Here is a 21,725-nt window from a genome sequence, read left to right as displayed (position 1 = left end):
AGGGGTCCCAGAAGAAGATGAGAGAGAAATAGGGGTAGAAAGGTTATATGAGCAAATCATAGTAGAAAACGTTCCTAACCTGGGGAAAGACACAGAGAGCAAAATCCAGGAAGCACAGAAGACTCAAAGTAGATTCAACAAAAAACGACCATCAACAAGGCATATCATAGTCAAATTCACAATATTCAGGCAAGGAAAGAATCATGAAAACACCAAGGGAAAAAAAGTCCTTAATCTATAAGGGAAGACAGATCAGGTTTGTAGCAGATCTATGCACAGAAACTTGGCAGACCAGAAAGGAGTGGCAGGATATATTCAATGTGCTGAATCAAAAAAAAATATGCAGCCAAGAATTCTTTATCTAGAAAGGCTGTCATTCAAAATAGAAGGAGAGATTAAAAGTTTCCCAGACAAACAAAAATTAAAGGAGTGTGTGACCACTAAACCAGCCCTGCAAGAAATTTTAAGGGGGACTCTCTAAGGGGAGAAAAGATGAGGGGAGAAAAAACCCCACAAAAGCAACATAGAAAGGACCAGAGAACACCACCAGAAACTCCAACTCTACAAGAAACATAATGGCAATAAATTCATATCTTTCAGTACTCACTCTAAACGTCAATGGACTAAATGCTCCAATCAAAAGACATAGGGTAACAGAATGGGTAAGAAAACAAGATCCATCTATATGCTGTTTACAAGAGACCCAATTTAGACCTAAAGACACCTTCAGATTGAAAGTAAGGGGACAGAGAATCATCTATCATGTTAATGGTCGATAAAAAGAAAGCCGGAGTAGCCATACTTATATCAGACAATCTACGCTTTAAAATAAAGACTATAACAAGAGATGAAGAAGGGCATTATATCATAATTAAGGGGTCTATCCACCAAGAAGACCTAACAATTATAAATATTTATGCTCCAAATGTGGTAGCACCAAGTATATAAATCAATCACAAACATAAAGAAACTCATTGATAATGATACAATAGTAGGGGACTTCAACACCACCCTTACAGCAATGGACAGATATCTAAACAGAAAATCAACAAGGAAACAACAGCTTTGAAGGACACACTGCACCAGATGGACTTAACAGATATATTTCAGAACATTTCATCCCAGAGCAGCAGAATATACATTCTTCTCCAGTCTACATGGAATGTTCTCTGGAATAGATCACACACTGGGAGACAAATCAGGCCCCAGTAAGTACAGAAAGATCAAGATCATACTGTGCAGACATTCAGACCACAACTCTATGAAACTCAAAATCAACCACAAGAAAAAAATTGGAAAGGTAACAAATACTTGGAGACTGAGGAACATCCTACTAAAGAATGAATGGGCTAACCAAGAAGTTAAAGAGGAAATTAAAAAGTACATGGAAGCCAATGAAAATGATAACACCACAGCCCAAAACCTCTGGGACACAGCAAAGGAGGTCATAAGAGGGAAGTATAGAGCAATCCAGGCCTTCCTAAAGAAGAAAGGTCTCAGATACACAACCTAACTTTACGCCTTAAAGAACTGGAAGAAAAACAGCAAATAAAACTCCAAACTAGCAGAAGACAGAAAATAATAAGGATTAGAGCAGAAATCAATGCTACTGAAACCAAAAAAACAGAACAGATCAATGAAACCAGAAGCTGGTTCTTTGAAAGAATTAACAAAATTGATAAACCACTAGCCAGTTTGATCAAAAAGAAAAAGGACCCAAGTAAATAAAATCAAGAATGAAAGAGATCACAACCAACACAACAGAAATAAAAACAATAATAAGAGAATATTATGAGCAATTATATGCCAATAAAATGGGCAATCTGGAAGAAATGCACAAATTCCTAGAAACACATACACTACCAAAACTGAAACCGAAAGAAATAGAAAATTTGGACAGACCCATAACCAGTAAAGAAATTGAATTAGTAATCAAAAATATCCCAAAAAGTAGAGTTGAGGGCCAGATGGCATTCCAGAGGAATTCTACCAAACATTTAAGGAAGAGTTAACACCTATTCTCTTGAAGCTGTTCCAAAAAATAGAATGGAAGGAAAACTTCCAAACTCTTTCTATGAAGCCAGCATAACCTTGATTCCAAAACCAAAGACCCCACTAAAAAGGAGAACTATAGACCAATTTCCCTGATGAACATGGATGCAAAAATCCTCTACAAGACATTAGCCAACCAGATCCAACAATACATTAAAAAAAATTATTCACCATGACCAAGTGGGATTTATACCTGGTATGCAGGGTTGGTTCAATATCTGCAAAACAATCAATGTGACATGTCATATCAATAAAAGACAAGAACCACATGATCCTCTCAATAGACGCAGAGAAAGCATTTGACAAAATACAGCATCCTTTCATGATAAAAACCCTCAAGCAAGTAGGGACAGAAGGATCATACCTCAAGATCATAAAAGCCATATATGAAAGAACCACCACTAATATCATCCTCAATGGGGAAAAACTGAGAGCTTTCCCCCTAAGGTCAGGAACAAGACAGGGATGTCCACTCTCACCACTGTTATTCAACATAGTATTGGAAGTCAGCCTCAGCCATCACACAACACAAAGAAATAAAAGGCATCCAAATTGGCCAGGAGGAGGTCAAACTTTCACTCTTCACAGATGACATGATACTCTGTATGGAAAACCCAAAAGATTCCACCAAAAAATGGCTAGAACTGATCCATGAATTCAGCAAAGTGGCAGGATATAAAATCAATGCACAGAAATCGGTTGCATTCCTATACACCAACAATGAAGAACAGAAAGAGAAATGAAGGAATCGATCCCATTTACAATTGCACCAAAACCATAAAATACTTAGGAATAAATATAACCCAAGAGGTGAAAAATATATACACTTAAAACTATAGAAAGCTTACGAAAGAAACTGAAGACACAAAAAAATGGAAAAAGATTCTTTGCTCCTGAACAGGAAGAATAAATATTGTTAAAATGTCAATACTACCCAAAGCAATCTACGTATTCAATGCAATCCCTATCAAAATAACACCACCATTCTTCACAGATCTAGAACAAACAATCCTAAAATTTGTATGGAACCAGAAAAGACCCCGAATAGCCAAAGCAATCTTGAAAAAGAAAACCAAAGCAGGAGGCATCACAATCCAGGACTTCAAGCTGTATTACAAAGTTCTAACCATCAAGACAATGCAGTACTGGCACAAAAACAGACATTCAGATCAATGGAACAAAGAACCCAGAAATGGACCCACAAACATACAGCAACTAATATTTGACAAAGCAGGAAAGAATATCCAATGGAATAAAGACAGTCTCTTCAAGTGGTGCTGGGAAAACTGGACAGCGACATTAAGAAGAATGAACATAGACCACTTTCTTACACCATACACAAAAATAAACTCAAAATGGATGAAAGACCTAAACGTAAAACAGGAAGCCATCAAAATCCTTAAGGAGAAAGCAGGCAAAAACCTCTTTGACCTTGGCCGCAGCAACTTCTTACTGAACACGTCTCCAGAGGCAAGGGAAACAAAAGCAAAAATGAACTATTGGGACCTCGTCAGACTAAAAAGCTTCTGCACAGTGAAGGAAACAATCAGCAAAACTAAATTCCCAATGGAATGAGAGAAGATATTTGCAAACAATATATCATATAATGGGTTAGTATCCAAAACCTATAAAGAACTTATCAACTCAACACCCAAAAAACAAATACTCCAGTAAAGAAATCAGCAAAAGACATGAAAAGACACTTCTCCAAAGAAGACAACCAGATGGCCAACTGACACATGAAAAAATGCTCAACATCACTCATTATCAGGGAAACACAAATGAAAACAATGAAATACCACCTCACACCTGTCAGAATGGCTAACATGAACAACTCAGGCAACAACAGATGTTGGCGAGGATGCGGAGAAAGACGATCTCTTTTGCCCTGCTGGTGGGAATGCAAAGTGGTACAGCCACTCTGGAAAACAGTATAGAGTTTCCTCAAAAAATTAAAAATAGAACTACCCTACGACCCAGCAATTGCACTACTAGGTATTTATACAAGGGATACAGGTATGCTGTTTCGAAGGGGAACACGCATCCCAGGTTTATAGCAGCACTAGCGACAATAGCCAAAGTATGTAACGAGCTTAAATGTCCATCAATGAGTGAATGGATAAAGAAGATGTGGTATATATACACAATGGAGTATTCTCGGAAATCAAAATGAATGAAATCTTGCCATTTGCAACTACGTGGATGGAACTAGTGGGTATTATGCTAAGTGAAATCAGAGAAAGACAAATATCATGACTTCACTCATATGAGGACTTTAAGATAAAAAAACATGAACATAAGGGAAGGGAAGCAAAAATAATATAAAAACAGGGAGGGGGGAGAAAACATAAGAGACTCTTAAATATGGAAAACAAACAGAGGGTTACTGGATGGGTTGGGGGAGGGGGGATGGGCTAAATGGGTAAGGGGCATTAAGGAATCTACTCCTAAAATCATTGTTGCACTATATGCTAACTAACTTGGATGTAAACTTAAAATTTTTTTTTTAAATATAAAACAAAAAATAACTAGTTATTATTCAAAGGCAAAAGGATTCTCAGAAATAATCTCATGTAATCCTTTCATTCTATACAATAGAAAACCGAAGAGTCTATATCTCATTCCTCTTCTCCCATACACTAATCATACCTACTTGCGGGACTGTGTCATTAAGGATAGCCAAGTGCGGCAGTGAAATAACTGGCTATATCAACACACACACACAAAACAAATAAACAAAAATCTAAACAAACAGAAAAAAAATGCCTACATGAAGCAGTACAATTGCTAAGGTTCCAGGAAACCATGTGTCACATAAGATAAACACAGGGATTTCATCTATCATAAACAATATGTTTTCCGAAAACATTTAATATGTTTGTCTCCATTGGTGTTTGACAGCAGTGTCCGGCCTGTGATGAGAAACTAAAACAAGGAAGTGACGCACTACAGGACACTGGACTAGGCAGTGGGAAGAGCCAGGCTCCCATTCCTGCCACACATCTGCTATGGATCACAGCCTCAGCTATTAGTTTCTGTAACCATGTGTTGTTTTTTTTTTTAATTTTTTTAAATGTTTATTTTTGAGAGAGAGAGACAGAGCATGAGTGGGGGAGGGGCAGAGAGAGAGAGAGAGAGAGACAGAGACAGAGACAGAGACAGAGACAGAGAGAGAAAGACAGACAGAAGCAGACACAGAATCTGAAGTGCTCCAGGCTCTGAGCTGTCAGCATAGAGCCTAAGGCGGGGCTCGGTCTCTTGAACTGTGAGATCATGACCTGAGCCAAAGAGACACTTAACCGACTGAGCCACCCAGGCGCCCCTAGTTTCTGTAACTGTAAGTGGTGACTTTCATTCATTTAAATTCTCTTGGAAGTTCCTTTTGGCTGTAACATTCAATGGTTCCAATATGCTAAAATGAATCCCACAATTAGTTGCAGACATCCACTGCATTCAGATACTGAAAACATTTTTTTAAGTTTTAGAAGAAATCTTTGCTATACTTATTTAGTATTAAATACATAAAAGTCAGTTTACATTTATTGTCTAAGGTATTAATTAGTTGTTTAGAAGGGCTTTGTGGAAATAGGGTTTACTAGTCTAATAAGCAAAGACTAATCCACTGTATTCATTAGCAATGTCTTAAGCAGCTTCAATTCCTATGGGATTTACTCCTTTGTTCATTTCTATTGCTTTTCTCACCCAATCTAATTCAGGACTCAGATAAACCTAACGTCTACTCCTATTTCTGCCATTTGCTCTCATCATTTTTTAGAAAAACAAAACCTCTGAAGTCATGGGCTGTCTTGCAAGTTATATGAGATAATGGATTCTACCTAGCCACTAGCAAAAAGTATCTAAGAAATCCAATGTTCAATAAGTATTTGTTGAATTAGTTCTTTATTGATAATCCTGTCTTTTCCTTCCTAAAACTGCCTTAATCTTCCTCTCTGCAGTCCTTTCATTGCTCACACGTCCACAAAGCGCTGCAGCAAAGACCCCAGTACCATGAGATGTACTCGGCATCGGCACCCAGCTCCACCTTATCTACCGTAGACCCACTGCTCTGTGCTCCCTCTGCTACTCTCACTGATGGTGGTGGCTGTGGTGGCAAGAGCAGCCATCACAGGGACTTGTAGGCCATGTCTACCACATCCTGGGCACAGCACCATTGCCCTGTGTATTATTTCATTTAATCCTCACAAACCCCTTTGGGTACGTATCATTTATCTTTACTTTAGAGGTGAGAAATCTTCATCTTAAGTTATATAATTTCAGAGAACTGGATTCAAACAGGTGTAGGGTTTTTTTTGTTAACTGAGGTAAAAACACGTAACACAAAATCTATCACCTTAATCCTTTTTGGTAACAGTAGTGTTCATTACACGTACAATAGATCTCTAGAACATTTTCATCTTGCAAACCTGAAACTCTATACACACTGAACAAAACTTCTTGTTATCCCACTCTCCAGCTCCTGGCAACCAGCATTCTACTTGCTAGGAGTTTGAGCAAGTTGGATACACATAAAATGATACAGTATCTGTCCTCTTCTGTCAAACGTGATTTTAAAATACCTGGCTCAGTCAGTTGAGTGTCTGACTTCAGCTCAGGTCATGATCTCATGGTTTGTGAGTTCGAGCCCCATGTTGGACTCTATGCTGACAGCTCGGAGCTTGGAGCCTGCTTCAGATTCTGTGTCTCCCTCTGTCTGCCACCAACCCCCCCCCCCCCGCCCCCGCATTCTGTGTGTCTCTCTCACAAAATACATAAACATTAAAAAGTTTTTAAATATTAGTCCCATGGACAGACTATATTCCAAATGCATGTCGTTGGTCTTGAAAATTTTCTCCCAAGGAAGGATATCAAAATGATGGCAAAATTTCTAGGCTAACTAACAAAGGTCTATTTAAACCTTGGTTAGCCACCAGTGCTATTAAAAGTCTGAACAGTGGCAACAGTGGTAAAGAAGGATTTTACAAGCAGGGAGCAGAGGAGGTGGCAGCAGTCACTAAAATAAACTGCCTTTTACAAGTTAGAGATTTATAGGCTAGGAATCCTATATTTAGACATCAACAAACAGAATTTCTTATAAGAAATATTACCCCAATGTAATATGATAGTCAATAAAAGTTTCTCTTGCTTAGCAGTTCATTTTAGAGATTGTATTGCTGTATCAAAGGAAAGCTTAATAGTTGAATCTGTTCAGAGAAATAAACTTGTTAATGGCTTGTTCCATTATCCTCAAAAGAAATGTTCAGAGTCAAGAAATGTGACAATTATATGATATAAAGTCAATAATAAAGAGCATGGAATACTATTAAAAAAAAATGGAATAAGCAGAACATCTCTTTAAGGAGTGCACCTGTTTCACTTTAAATAGACTGGTATTGATGGCCAGGCCAACAGCACCTTCCATACCTGTACAAAAACTTTCTGGAGTAGTCCACGACGTTCTGCTAGAGGTAGCTCATTCTGTGCACCTCCAACTGCCTCAGGCACATGTGGAAGGTCAAAAAACAGATATAAACATTTAACCAGGGTGGAAGGCACTGACATCGTTGTCATGCAGTCCACGGTTTTCTGGAAAACAAACCAATAAATAAGTGAATAGGGAGACAGACAGGCATAATTGGAACAGCTAAGTAAGTTCACAAATATTAATCCAGAATTTAAATCATTAACTCACAAATTTTAAGCCAGAAAATTATGTATCAAAATAACTTTTTAAATGCCTGAAAAATTAAAAAATGACTCCATGCTGACAAGTACTCATTTTCCATTTGGACAAATCTGCTTTAATCAGATATTGAGATGGGGCTCCTGGGTGGCTCAGTGGTTAAGCGTCTGACTCTTAATTCCGGCTCATGATCTCACCATGGTGAGATAGAGCCTGCATCACACCCATCCCTGCTGACTGGCACTGGGCATGGAGTCTGCTTAAGATTCTCTCTCTCTTCCTCTACCCTCTCCCACTCACACACATGCACTCACTCTTTCTCTCTAAAAATACATATATATGTGTGTGTGTGGGTGGGTGTGTGTGTGTGTGTATTGAGATGTGTTTGTTATTTATTAGATTTGCTATTTTTTTATTAAAAGGCAGCATGTTTCAAAGCAAATGAACTTTTGGATTTAGAAAAAAGAAATTCAACCATAAACTTGGGCAAACTAACTTTGCTGGACCTCAGTTTCCTTTCCTATAAAATAAATATAATAATAGGTCTTAGAGTTAATGTAAGCATTATATAACAAATCTGAGATATATTAAGCACTAAGTTATATATTAGTAGTTGCTTTGCTATCACTTTTATTATTATTAAACATTCTTGGGGTTGGAAGGACACTTGAAGGATACAGGTAACACTGAAAAATCTGTGTATTAGTTTCAACAATTTCTAGAGGAAGAAAGTCCACCTTCTTATGGTGAAATTTCAGTATTCCTAAGAAGTATGCTATAATAATTGCCAATTTTTTTTCATGGTCCAGTTTGGAACAAAAAGTTTCATACACTGGAGATCAACAGGCTGGTGTCACCTTGTCACCTGTATTTAGTTTATCAACTTTTTAATCAAACATTCACTGAATGCATAGGGTATGTCTGGCAGTATGTCGGGAACTGGGCAGGAAACGACAAAGCACCCCTGCCCTTCAGAAGACTGTGGTCTATTAGCAGAAACAGGTTATCAATAACTACGAAAAAGGAATGATCAACACTACAAGGAATGAAGAGGAAAAGTATAGAAATTAAGAGGGTAAAGATCACCTGAAGATATATAGAAGGTTGAACTATACGACACACTATGTTTCAGGAACCTGAGTCCAAAACTGTTAACTCCTAAAAAGCCACAATAATAGTGTCTAATCTTTAACGAGTATCAATTATAAAACAAGCATAAGGCTAAGCATTTTAATTATCTCATTTATTCTTCCATCAACCTTATAAGGTAGATTCTATTACTGTATGATGCTTACTTTATACACAAAGCAATTGAGGCTCATAATTGAGATACCCTGCCTTAGTTAAAGCTGGTTAAGTGGTCCACAAGTGTATATGCCCAGGGACCTATGTATCATATGGTCTCCCACTCTGGTCTGACTTTTATTTTGCTGGCCTTGGAGAACCAGTGAAGTGTTACAAAGCAGTAATGGAACCAGATATCAGAAAATTCACTGGTGGTTATATAGATCTAAATTAGATCTAAAGAGCAAGAAGGCCAGGGTCATCAGGAAACTAATACAGAAAACCATATGAGAGATGGGGCGTGAACTAATGCAGTAGCAGGGTGATAGAGAGGTGAGAGGACCCAAAGAACAATCCCTTGCATGATCTGGTCCTTATTCTAAACATCCAGTAACATTTCCTGCCTCTAAATATTTCAAAAACCTTTTGCTGTTCCATGATTGATTATTTCTAGATACCCCATGTCTCTATACATCTGATGCTCAGTTTAAATGTCTGCCCATGTCTGAAACTTTAATTGCTCATCTTTCCTCCCTCCCTCACCTACAAAATTTATAACTCTCACATTTCTATTTTCATAGCAGTACATATATCCCATGACTGCATTTTGTAGAACTGTCATTCACTCCATCTCTGTCATCTACATGTTGATTCAGGACGTTTTAGTCATCTCTGTATCTCACTGCTATCAACAGAAAATGGCATATAAACATAAAAGTCAGCTCAAAATATAGAGCACTAAATTTTCTCTTAAAATACCTTTTTCTAGTTAGATTATTACTAGCTTTCTGTTTTCATTAGGCAAATTGGTATGATTTTTCAGTTTCATTTTATAGCAGAGTATAAGCATAACTTGGTATCCAAACTGATAAGCGGCAACATTTGTAATTTTTAAAAAAGTGATTAGGTTAAGGGTCACCTACGTGGGTCAGTCGATTGAGCATGTGACTCTTGATTTTGGCTCAGATCATGCATGATCCCAGGGTCGTGGGAATGAGCCCTGCATTGGGTTGAACCCTGAGTCGGACTCTGCACTGGGTGTGGAGCCTGCTTAAGATTCTCTCTCTCTCCCTCTTCACCCCATTCCCTGCTTACGATCTCTTTCTCTCTCTAAAAAAATGTTTTTTAAAAAAGTGATTAGGTTAATCCACATTTCCTGACTTTCTAGTATGTGTCAGATATTCTGGTAGGATACACTTTCTGTTCACACCTGAGAAAGACAGCATCTACAAAGAATAGGAATAAGACTTAGAAATATCACAATTAAAAATGGTTATTTTACATGCTATTTTAAACCAAACCAAATTTTGGTACAGTAATATGGCGGCATTTATAGCTAGCATCAATAGCAAATAGAATTGATATTTTGATAGGTTTTTGGTATGGTCACAGATACATGGAAACAGTTGGCCACTTTAGGACTATCTGAAGGTGACATAGGATAAATAAACATCTCCATTTGCCCAGAATTTAGGAGTTGTCTGGGATGTGGGGCTTCTGGGCCGAAATCTGGCAAGTCCCAGGTACATCAGAGCAACTTGGTCTGACTCCTTTTGTGATGTTAAGAAACAAACAAACATAAACCAGCAAACAAAAAAGGGAAACATTATTCTAAGGGGAAAAAAAGCCTAAGTGCTACTACTTTAGGCTAATGACTAGCTTCAGGATATGGTTACTAAGAAATATGCATCGTTTCTGCTGTGGCCCACCAAGGTATATGACTCATGTCACAGCCACCTCTGTAAATTCCATTATTAAATGATGTGAGTTGTTTGAATCATAATTTAGACAAGAACCATTCTAAAGACTGGTACTAACTTTGATAGGTAATTCTACTCTGAGTTTTAGAAGGGTGAAACACATCTTTCTTTTTTTTTTGTTGTTAATGGTTATTATTATTATTATTTTTTTTTGAGAGAGAGACAAAGAGCACATGCACACAAGTCGAGAAGTAAAGAGAGAGTGAGAGAGAGAATCCCAAGCAGGCTCCCCGCTATCAGCGCAAAGTCTGTTGCAGGGCTCCATCCCACAAACTGTGAGGTCATGACCTGAGCTGAAATCAAGAGTCGGATGCTTAGCTGACTGAGCCACCCAGGTGTCCCTGAATCAAGTTCTTTCGTCCCCAAAACATCACAGGCCAAAAGTCAGGTATCCAAATAGCTGGTAACTGAGTACATGCAACAGAAATTATGGCAGATGATTAAAGGTGGTTTAGAGAGGGGGAATAAAAGGAATCTCCAGAATAAATCAAGTGGGAAGGGAATATATATTATCCTGAAAATGTCACTATTCCCCTATTTTCCATAAAATTTAGAAGAATTTACAAATATTTTTCATGTCATTTGTTCCTTATTAGTGAAGTAAGGTCAGATGATTCTTCTAAAGCAATTTCCCTGATGTGGGTTACAAAAGTGTTGGTTTTGGCCAGATGGAGCCAGAGCTCCCAGGCTACCGGCCTACAGTCCCAGAAGTCCATTGCTGTGCCCCACATGCTGTACTAATGGTATCATGCTCTCTGTGTGTTATGACAAAGACGAAATACACCATTCAAGTTAGGCATTTCCTCAGGTGTAAAATTTGTAGTAACATAAACCTCCTCATGACATGTTGTGAGAAGCATGAAAGCATATGTTAGAAGGATTAAGAATATAATGATTACCATAAAATCTTATTTGGATATGATGATACATTTAGTTTTACAAAATTCCAAGAGGATAAAAAAGGAAGTCAAGTTATCAAACATGAAAACAAAGAACTTACCTGACCAGAGGATGCTAACAAATTAATTGTTGTCAGAAGCATCCAACCTCTACTGGCTTCTTCACTCTGATTGATTTCTAGGAACTGGACTATGGCCCGACTTGCAGCTTCTATAAAACCAAAGGAAAGCCATGAGGTGGGGGAAAATCATACATAAAGAACTTCTTCCTTATAACCTGTCAAAAAATGATCATTTACAAAGCATGTGCTTTAAATCAGCACTATTACATGCTCTATGTAAACTATGCGAAAAAGAGCAATATTTTAATGGTATATCTAGGCCCTTACAGCATTATTATCATATTAATACAGAAACACAGAAATCAACCTCTATATTATAGGGACAGTTACATCATGAGCTAGTCGAAAAGAGTCATGAGAAAGGTAAAATTTGAGCTAAACGTACCTGGCAAACAAGGATATGTTTGTCTAGGAAGTGGGAGGGAAAGCAGGGAACAGAGAGATTAAAAGCACAGAATTAAAACAAAAGTGTAAATAGAAGACTGAGCCTAATATGTAAGATCAAGACAAAGAACTCTAATAACACTGGGTAATTATTCTACAAGAGCATTTTGAGAATTAGAGTCTACTATCAACAGTAGTGGTAGAAAATTAAAGTCAAATTATGAAGGAAAGTAATCTAAAGGCTGTTATTTGACTCTCTGGGCAAGAGAAAGTAAATGTAGTTTCCTGAGCAAAGTAGATGATAAAAGGATTACTCTAAGACTCTTCACTAGTGAGTATAAGACAGACTGGAAGGGCAGAGACTCTGGTGGACAGGGAATAAATCAGGAGGCTGCCCCAGGGATACACACAAGGGGTGACCTGAGCAGCAGCTGACAGTAGGAACGGTGAGTGTCGGTCACAGAACTGCACTGTTGGAAGAATCTGTCAACGTAAATTCAGTTGATTACGCCTTTAGAGGTAAGGATAAATGGACAAATCCTTAAACTGTGCACTTCATTTCATCAGCACAGAGTCCATCAATTTTTCTATCAATATATGGGATGAATTAAAGTTGTCAGAAAAGGTGTGCAATCTGTTCACTTACCAAAACCAACCTGGTAAGTTGCTAATGTACACTTAACACACATCATAAAAATGCAGAATAAACAGAATTTAGGTTGCCTTACAGGTATTTTTTCTTCCATTTAAGACAATCAAGATAAAAGTATGTCATCAAATAATTGAGTGAATACAAGACTTACATACAATGCTGGGCTGGGCATATTTTATCTTTATATACTTCCATTTGAAAGAATATTTTAATAGGAAAAAATTTTTAAATAGCTTATTTTTACTAAGTCTTAACTGTATAACAAACACTGTTTTAAGTATTTGAAGATTTAACTTATTTAATCTTTACAAGAACCTTATGAGTTATTTTCTAGTATTATACCCCTTATAACAATACAAATTGAGAAATGGGGAGGATGAGTAATTTGCCTAGAGCCACACAGCTAGTCAGTGACAGAACTTCTCAAATCCAAGCTGTCTAGCCTATAAGAGATAAAGACAGCGATAAAAAAAAATTACTGAAAAATGGAAGCCAACAGAAGCCTGGCTTATTTCTAATATTTCAATATCTTAAAAGTGTTGAAATTATTGTATTCACATTTTCACTGATTTGTAGCCTCTCCTCCCTCTCTAGAAAATAAACACCATGGGAGCAGACTCCTGGTCCACCTCACTCACTGCCAGACCCTAGTGTAAGGCACGTCACTGGCACTAAGTGGGTGCTCAATCCACATCTGTTAAACGAGTGAATAAATCAACCCAGGGAGATCAAAGAAGGACGGTCTCAACTTGTTAGGAACATCAAGAGTGCCTGAATTACTATGGATAAGAGAGATTCCTGGACGTTCTGAAAAGGGGAGTAATAATATGAAGAAAGCAATGCTTAAGGCTGGTTAAACTGGGAAGCTCTCATTGGAGATGGAGCAAAACAAATAAAAGAATACCACTGAGAAACATTCTTTGGCAACTGTGGTTTGAGATCACTGTTAAAAATTGATCTGCAAATTTTTCTTGCAAACCTGTAATGGACCAATTTGTTATGTAACATAAGCCCTTCTTCCTTGCTAGGAATTAAACGCTCCTGTAAGGAAGACGACTCCTTTCTAGTGAGTAAAACTGTCAAAGGCTGACATGCTATGCTTTCATTTCCATGGCACCTCTGGTGTCAAACTGTGCATTTCCAATTTTTTAACTCAACATACTAAAAATCTACTTGCAGTCTTCAAATGGATTATTCCACAGTGAAATCAATGTAACAAAATTCTATTTCATAACAACAACAATAACAACAACAACAACAACAAAACTGGAACTGGTCAATACCACCTATGCTTCTGACAGAAGGCAAAAAGAAAACGGATGGTGGAGAACTAAAGTGACTTCAAGAGACAAAATTACCTTCCTGGTACAAAAGCTAGTGAGCTATAGATAAGGCACGTTTTGGGTGAATCTGAATACCACCCATGTTTTTTAACGTAACACTATTAATGCTAAAAGAAAATTGGACAAAGATGTATTTTCTGCTATTCAATAAGTTGTCAGTTATAAACAATGAATGCTAATACTTATTTTAAGAACCGAAATACCAAAAATGTACTCTTGGCTTGCAACAGTTCTATTTGAGTAATAGTGGGCATTTGTGGTTTCTCTTCTTTCGGTTGACAACAAATAAGGTATCCCTCAAGATAAGAAAGGACAAATAATAGATTTTTAAAAAAACCCTCAATGTTCAATGGATTGCTGAGCTGATTAAATAAGTGAAAAAGATCAAGATAGTGTAATTATTAATAGTATCTAACAACTTTACCAACTTAATAATAACAACTACTCTTTTTTGAGAGGAATGTGGAGAAGATCTCAATGACAAAAGATCTTTACATAACAAATGTATTCATAAGAACAATTTTACTCTCACCTACTTATTTCAGTATGTTGCCATTCAAAACACTTTAATGGGATCTCCTACTTTGTATTTAAATGAGTCAAGAAGCTCATTGAGAAAGTATTTAACATCAAGTGCTATCTTTAAAAAATTATATATACTAGAAAGTAATTTTAAACTAAACCTACATAAATTATAGAGTTTCTTAAAACTTTGAAAGAAAAACAGTTCTAGTAAAAAAAAAAAAAGATACTGCATTAGGATCTTTTAATTTTGCTAATATTTAACAAATACAAATTTAAATGATTTAAGGTTATAAGAGTTAATGAAAGGAACATATTAACCCATCTTGAGAGTTGCCAATCATTTGATTCAAGCTTTAGCTTTCACACTGCATTTCAATACATATAGTTAACTGAAAAATACAGAAATGGAGTTAGTAGAGCTCATTATTAGATTAAGACTAGAAGGTAGACAATTTTAAAAGAAATTTAAATAGAGAATATAAGTGGTTTCAGTCAGACAATATTCAGAACAATCAGAATGCAAAACTTGTTAACAGTAAGCGCGATTCAATTTTTCTTTTGCATTTAAAGCACATTTTCAAACTTATGCAACAGGATGATAATGTGAGACATGTTAACAGTATTATTACATTTTTTTCATTAATGAAGAAACCAAGCCCTATAAACTCCTTCCCATCCCCAAAAAACTTCCAAAAGTTAGTCAGAAAAACAGTATTAGAACTCATAGATAGCTTCCATGCTTTTTTTTTTTTTCATTTGATGATACATAATCACACCTGGGAATGAAATTACCTGAGGGTGTTGTGGCTGTGAAATCCTTGGAGGACAGCGGGACACACTGTTTTTCTGTTTAAAAAAAGAGGCCGGGTTGTCTACTTGGGGATTTACTACAGTATACTAATCCCGCCACAAGATGCTGTATAAGACACCAATTGTGGCCAGCATTAACCAGCTTCTCCCATCACCAGGACGCTGCCCAAAGGAGATCACACCACTGTATTTAACAGCGGCAGCTATCATGCAGCAATGTCATTAAAAATAACCTGAAAATACTATTTTTAGATGGGTGGAGATTTTTTGCTTCAGTGACTTAAAGTGACCAAGTGCCCTTAGACCTAAGCAGATTGCATAGCTGAACTTAACAAATAACTACAATAGGAAAAATCTTTAGGGGTGCCTGAGTGGCTCAGTCAGTTGAGCATCTGTCTCCTGATTTTGGCTCAGATCATGATCCCAGGGTTGTGGGATCTAGTCCTGGGTTAGGCTTGCACTGAGCATGGAGCATGGGGCCTGCTTAAGATTCTCTCTCCCCCTCCCTCTGCCCTTCCCCCCCACACACACACTTTCTCTCTCCCTCAAAAAAAAGTAAAATAAATTAAAAAAATCTTAGGCTATACACTGTACCTGATATGGCCACAAAATTATAAATTTTCTCAAATTAGTTGAAAGTCACTACATATTTTTAACAAAAGCCACATGGAGGCAACAACCAAGAGAGAATTACATTATGGGAGACAGAAAACTAGAACTGTCAAGATGCCCTAATGATTTACACATCAGTCTGTGCATCCATTTTGCATATTTCCATTTTTACTAACTTCTGATGGACAGATTCAAACAATAGAAATTGCAGATTAGCATATCTTCCTACTGACATACCTGCAATCCATGTTCAAAGTGATCTGATAAAACGACTTGCTACATGAGTGGTAATTAGGTAACAAATAAAATAAAAAGTATTTCACACCAAATTCAGAGGAGTCTTAAAAAAAATAATCTTGCCATGATGCACAACAAATACAGACAACTTTCAAATGAATAACAGAGGGCTCATTTTACCTGTCTTTTTTTTTTTTTTTTGGAGAAAAATTATGTGCATATAAATTATTGCAAAATTACTTTCAATGATAACTGTCTTGAAATAAAAGGTTATGTAAGGTATCAAAAGTAGCCAAACTTATTGACACAAAAAATAGAAAGATGCCAAGGGCTGGGAGAAGGAGGAGATGGGGAATTACTGTTCAGGGAGTATAAAGTTATAGTTATATAAGATAAAAAAGTTCAAGAGAGCTCCTGTACAACATTGTGCTTAAAGCAGACTGTGTTATGCACTTAAAAATTTGTTAGGAGGGTAGATCTCATATGTTTTTTTACTGCAATAAAAATCAATCAGAAAATAAGAATGGGATATATAAAAGTTAAGATGATTCAGAATGTACCTAGATCTTAAAAATGTGATTTTTTTTTCTAGAAAAAATCAAAAGATCAAAAACATCTCCATGAAATCCCCATTTTTGATAATGACACTGACTGAAAGAAACTTCCAACACTCAAGACTATAAATAAAAGAACAAGAATTCCCACAGCCAGGGTTCTTTAAGACTGAAGAAGGAGATACTCCAAAACAATGCTTTTCTCTCTTACACATCAGTTAAGTCTGGCTTTTCTAACACTACTCCAATTCTCAATGCATTTAAAAAAGTAAATAACCAAATAGAAATCCTATATCAAAAATCAGTAAAAAATTATTGAGCATCTCATCTGTAACAAGGAGTCTTCTAGGTGATACAGGGCTGAACACAAGAGACAATAAAATTAAATAAATAAACAAGTTACTTTCAGACGACAAACTTCTAGAGGAAGTACTTAAGATGACTGAATAAATGCTGGTATGGGGAGAGGATAAAGGATCTGGGATAGGGTGATCAGGAAAGGTTTCTTTTGTGGAAGTAAAATCTACAAAAATTGAATTGAATCTCACTGCAGTGGATTCTGAAGTTAATAAATTTCAAAAGTTTAAAACTAAAAATTATATGGAATTACATGATCTGGAAAAATAGATCTTAAAAATATCTGGAAAATAAGAAGTCATCAATGGAGGAGGAGCGCAGAAGGCTCTACCTGCTATGTTTGCAACTTCCTGTAAGTCTATAATTATTTCAAAATAAAAAGTTTAAAAACACCTTGTGTAACTATTACTATATTTAACAATGATACACCTTGTACTCCATTTAAGATACTTTTCATTATGTTGAATACACTGAATCATTACAGGATTTAGGAAAAGAAATCTCCAGTGCAGAAAAGCGCTTTTCTATAAACATGCAGATTAGGTATTTAAAAAGACAGCAACAGAAAAGCGACCATAGTTACAATTTGGGGAATATTTTATTCTAATCTAGGGATATTACTCAAGTAAGAAAATGCAATGACAAGAGTCAGTACAGAACAGAACAATTTCCCTTCATGTTACCTGTTTAAAATAGCTAAGAATGCATAGAACACACAAATCTTATATTTAAGACCAACTTCTCACTTCTACAGGAACAACTGAAATCAGGAAAGATAAAAAGGATGCAGTCCCACTGTGGGTGGAGAAGGGAGAAGACAGGGGTGGGAGGTGACCTTAAGCTATCTTACTACCTTTGACTGGACCTGCTTCCAAGACTGCAAGTATAATTAAAATTATCTCACTTTAAAATCTACACAGCAATTAATACAATCCACTATGTCTGAATAAGAGATTTAGTCTCTCAATCTAAAAATATTTTAATGGCTGTTGCTCCAAAGACCCCACAACGGGCTCCAGTTAAAGATGGAAGGTTGTGCACCTGCATTTATCTCTGCTCTCTCCCAAAGCCCCACTGCTGTGGACTGAATTGTGCTCCCTTCTGCTCCAAATTCCTGTGTTGAAGCACTAACTCCGAATATGCTGGTATCAGAGACGGAGCCTTTGGGAGAGAACTAGGGTCAGACGCAGTCATGACAGTAGAGTTCTCTTGATGAGGTTAATGCCCTTATAAGAAGACACACCAGAGCTCTCTTTCTCCAGGTGAGGCCACATTGAGAAGGTGCCATTTGCAGTCAGGAAGAGAGATCTCACCAGAAACCAATCATGCTGGCACTCTGATCTTAGACTTTCAGTCCCCAGAACTGTGAAGGAATATTTCTGTTATTTAAGTCACTGGTCTATGGTGCTTTGTTATGGCAGCTTGAGCAGATTAATACACCCACTAAAATGGTTATAAAAGGATTTTTCAAAAAGCCTAAACCCATAAGGACAAAGACAATAAGAAAGAGGAAACCAACATTTTGGATGCTAAAATAGCAGAGGGGTTAGTGGTAACTGACTTAGCAAACTCTAGAATCTTAAAGCAAGTGCAGGGAAAATGGAAAAGCAACTAAACTACAACAGAGCCCCAAGAGACTCAGGAACTGGTGACACCAGGTAGCTTTGGAAGCAGAGGTAAACATGGGAGTGTACATAGAAGGCTTGTGAAAGTTTGTTAAAGACCAGTGAGACCCCCAGATCCTACTATGTGGGCACCAGACTAGAGGTTTGTTCACTAGAAAGAGTGAGGGAGAGTGTTGAGGGCTGGAGCAGGGGTGAGGCCACCACACCAGGCACAGCTGCAGGATCAGAGAGATCAAATAGAAGCTTACACACTGAATGCTGAGGGTCCTCAGACCTTTCCCCTACTTGGCTTCTAGAATGCCGAGAGGCAGACATGTATCTTCCAAGTACAAACTGGACATTCCTCACTGGGGACTCTGCCTAGCTCGGGGGAGAAAGGCAAGAGAACAACCTAGCAAGATCACACTGGCCCACAGTTTCAAGCCCCACCCACAACTGCAGAGCTACCCAGCAGCTTTCTATGGCTCCATTCTTACACAGGAGCAGATGGCCCAGGAAGTTCTCTAACCTAAAAGACAGACAAAAGCAAATTAACAAAAAAGGCAACCTGAAAGAAACAGAACTAAAAAGAGAATATATGAAAGAATAGCCATCAATATAAAAAGAAACTCTTAGGAATTAAAATTATAATGTCACACACACACCAAAAACCTCCATAGAAGGGATGGATGGAACTTTCTTAGCAAGCAGAGTCAAAAACCAAAAATATAAATAAAAGAAAATAAAATGAGAAGGACAGTCTTAGGGGTACATCTGACTAAAAAAGAAAACTGAGTGGAGGATATTATTACACAAACAATTCATGAAACTTTCCCAAAATTAAAGGATATGAATTCCCAGGCTGCAAAGTCCAATGAGTACTCAGCATAATGTATAAGAATATCTGCTCCAAGGCATGTCATCATGACATTTTAGAATAGGAGGGCCAAAGAAAGGATCCTAAATGAGCTTTTATATATATATATATATATATATATATATATATATATATATACACACATATATATATGTATATATATGTGTGTGTGTACACATATACACACACACACACACACACACACACACACACACACACACACACATATATGTAAAAGCAGGTCACAGAAAGAATCAAGAATCCAGTTAGCTTCAGATTTCTCAATAGCAGCGTAGGAGTCTAGAATATGAAGGAGAAATTATTTTTAAATTCTGAACATAAAATGATTTCCAACCTAGAATCTGATACCCACTGAAAGGGGGACACGATAAATGTAATGCAAGCTGCAAGATTTTGCAAAATGACCCTGAGAGTTCACCTCGGGCTGCCTGAAGAAAGATCCAGCTAAGACATCCCCTCCTATGTCCCCAAGGGAGTTGCTAGACCTAACTCAACTTCCCATGACACTGGTAGCTTCCGCTCTCTTGGAGGAAGGCCTATAACTTCCCCTGGGCCCCAAAGTCTCCTGGGGCTAATCAGCTAGCATCTGCAAACAACTGCTATACACATCTAACAGATATTCAAATCCAGTACTCAAACAGCCTAAATCATAAGCAGTTTGTGTATTTCTTCACTAATAAGATTGCATTTGTGCTTGTACTTTAGAAATCCAGGGCCACCAGGGATCTTCCAAGCACTTTTTTTTTTTTAATGTTTGTTTATTTTGAGAGAGAGAGACAGAGCATGAGCAGAGGAGGGGCAGAGAGAGAGGGAGACACAGAATCCGAAGCAGGCTCCAGGCTCTGAGCTGTCAGCACAGAGCCTGACGCGGGGTGTGAGATCATGACCTGAACCGAAGTTGGATGCTCAACCAACTGAGCCACCCAGGTGCCCCTCCCACGCACTATTCTGTGACATAATGCAGGTGGTAGACTTGCTCCTTCTTTTCTCTTGCTGACCCCTGGTTTTATAAATTTCCCCTTTCAGCAATAAAGCTATGTGATGTGTTGTTCTAAGCCCTAGTAACCTGAAAGGTTGTCAGTCTAAAGACATCACCTTTCTCGGTAAAGACAAAGGAAAGCATCTTACACAGGAATAGTCAAAAAATTTTTTCACTCACGGGAACTCTAAAAAACAAAACAAAACAAAAACAAACACATATACACACATAAAACCCCAAACCAAAGATAACTCCCCTGCACTTTTCTTAGGGAGCTGCTGGGAAAGATGCCTTTATTAAGGCAAATTTTTGTTAAGACAATTTTTGTTAAAAATGAGAAAGTTAGTTTGAGAAAAAAAAGATGCCAGGAGATTCAGGAAACAGAGGCTCCATCCCAAAGAAGTAGAAAAGCATCCCAGATGATGTGAGTGGAAACGTGTGAAGGGCAGCTATGAGGCTGGCCTAGAGAGAAACTACCATGGGTTAAAGCAAGCCAGAAAGTTCTGGAAGAGCTATTTGCAAAAAAGACGAAACTGACAGATTACCTGATGCTTTCAATCATATTGAGGGGAGATGTAGAAAAACATTTAGAAATAGGGGATACATGTGTGATGAAAATTCAGAAAACTAACAAAAAAAAAAAAAAGAAAGGCAATTATTAACTTAGATGGAGATGGGAGGGAAGTTTTTAAGAAAAGAAACCACAGCGTACCATACGGCTCATCTTAAAATAGTGTTTTCAGTCTATACAAGATAATATTGATGACAGAACAATATTGGAGGGGTGGGTTTAGGAAGCAGGTAGGTACAGGTAGTGGTAGTGAGCTTAAGAGAGTGAAAGCCTAGGGGCGCCTGGGTGGCGCAGTCGGTTAAGCGTCCGACTTCAGCCAGGTCACGATCTCGCGGTCCGTGAGTTCGAGTCCCGCGTCGGGCTCTGTGCTGACAGCTCAGAGCCTGAAGCCTGTTTCAGATT

General features: G+C 37.5%; 1 protein-coding gene across 1 annotated transcript in view; it reads right to left on the bottom strand.

Annotated features, from left to right (window-relative positions):
• WDFY3 (WD repeat and FYVE domain containing 3) overlaps window positions 1–21,725 on the bottom strand; it is a 277,948-nt gene that overhangs the window by 150,201 nt on the left and 106,022 nt on the right. Inside the window, 2 exon segments of the mRNA XM_043572269.1 lie at window positions 7,474–7,635; window positions 11,777–11,886. Coding sequence (XP_043428204.1) covers window positions 7,474–7,635; window positions 11,777–11,886 — 272 coding nt within the window.

This window comes from Prionailurus bengalensis, chromosome B1 (assembly GCF_016509475.1).
Source record: "Prionailurus bengalensis isolate Pbe53 chromosome B1, Fcat_Pben_1.1_paternal_pri, whole genome shotgun sequence".
In the NCBI taxonomy this organism is placed as follows: Eukaryota; Metazoa; Chordata; class Mammalia; order Carnivora; family Felidae; genus Prionailurus; species Prionailurus bengalensis.
Note: the sequence above shows the minus strand (reverse complement) of the source record. Positions and strands in the feature narration are given on the sequence as shown.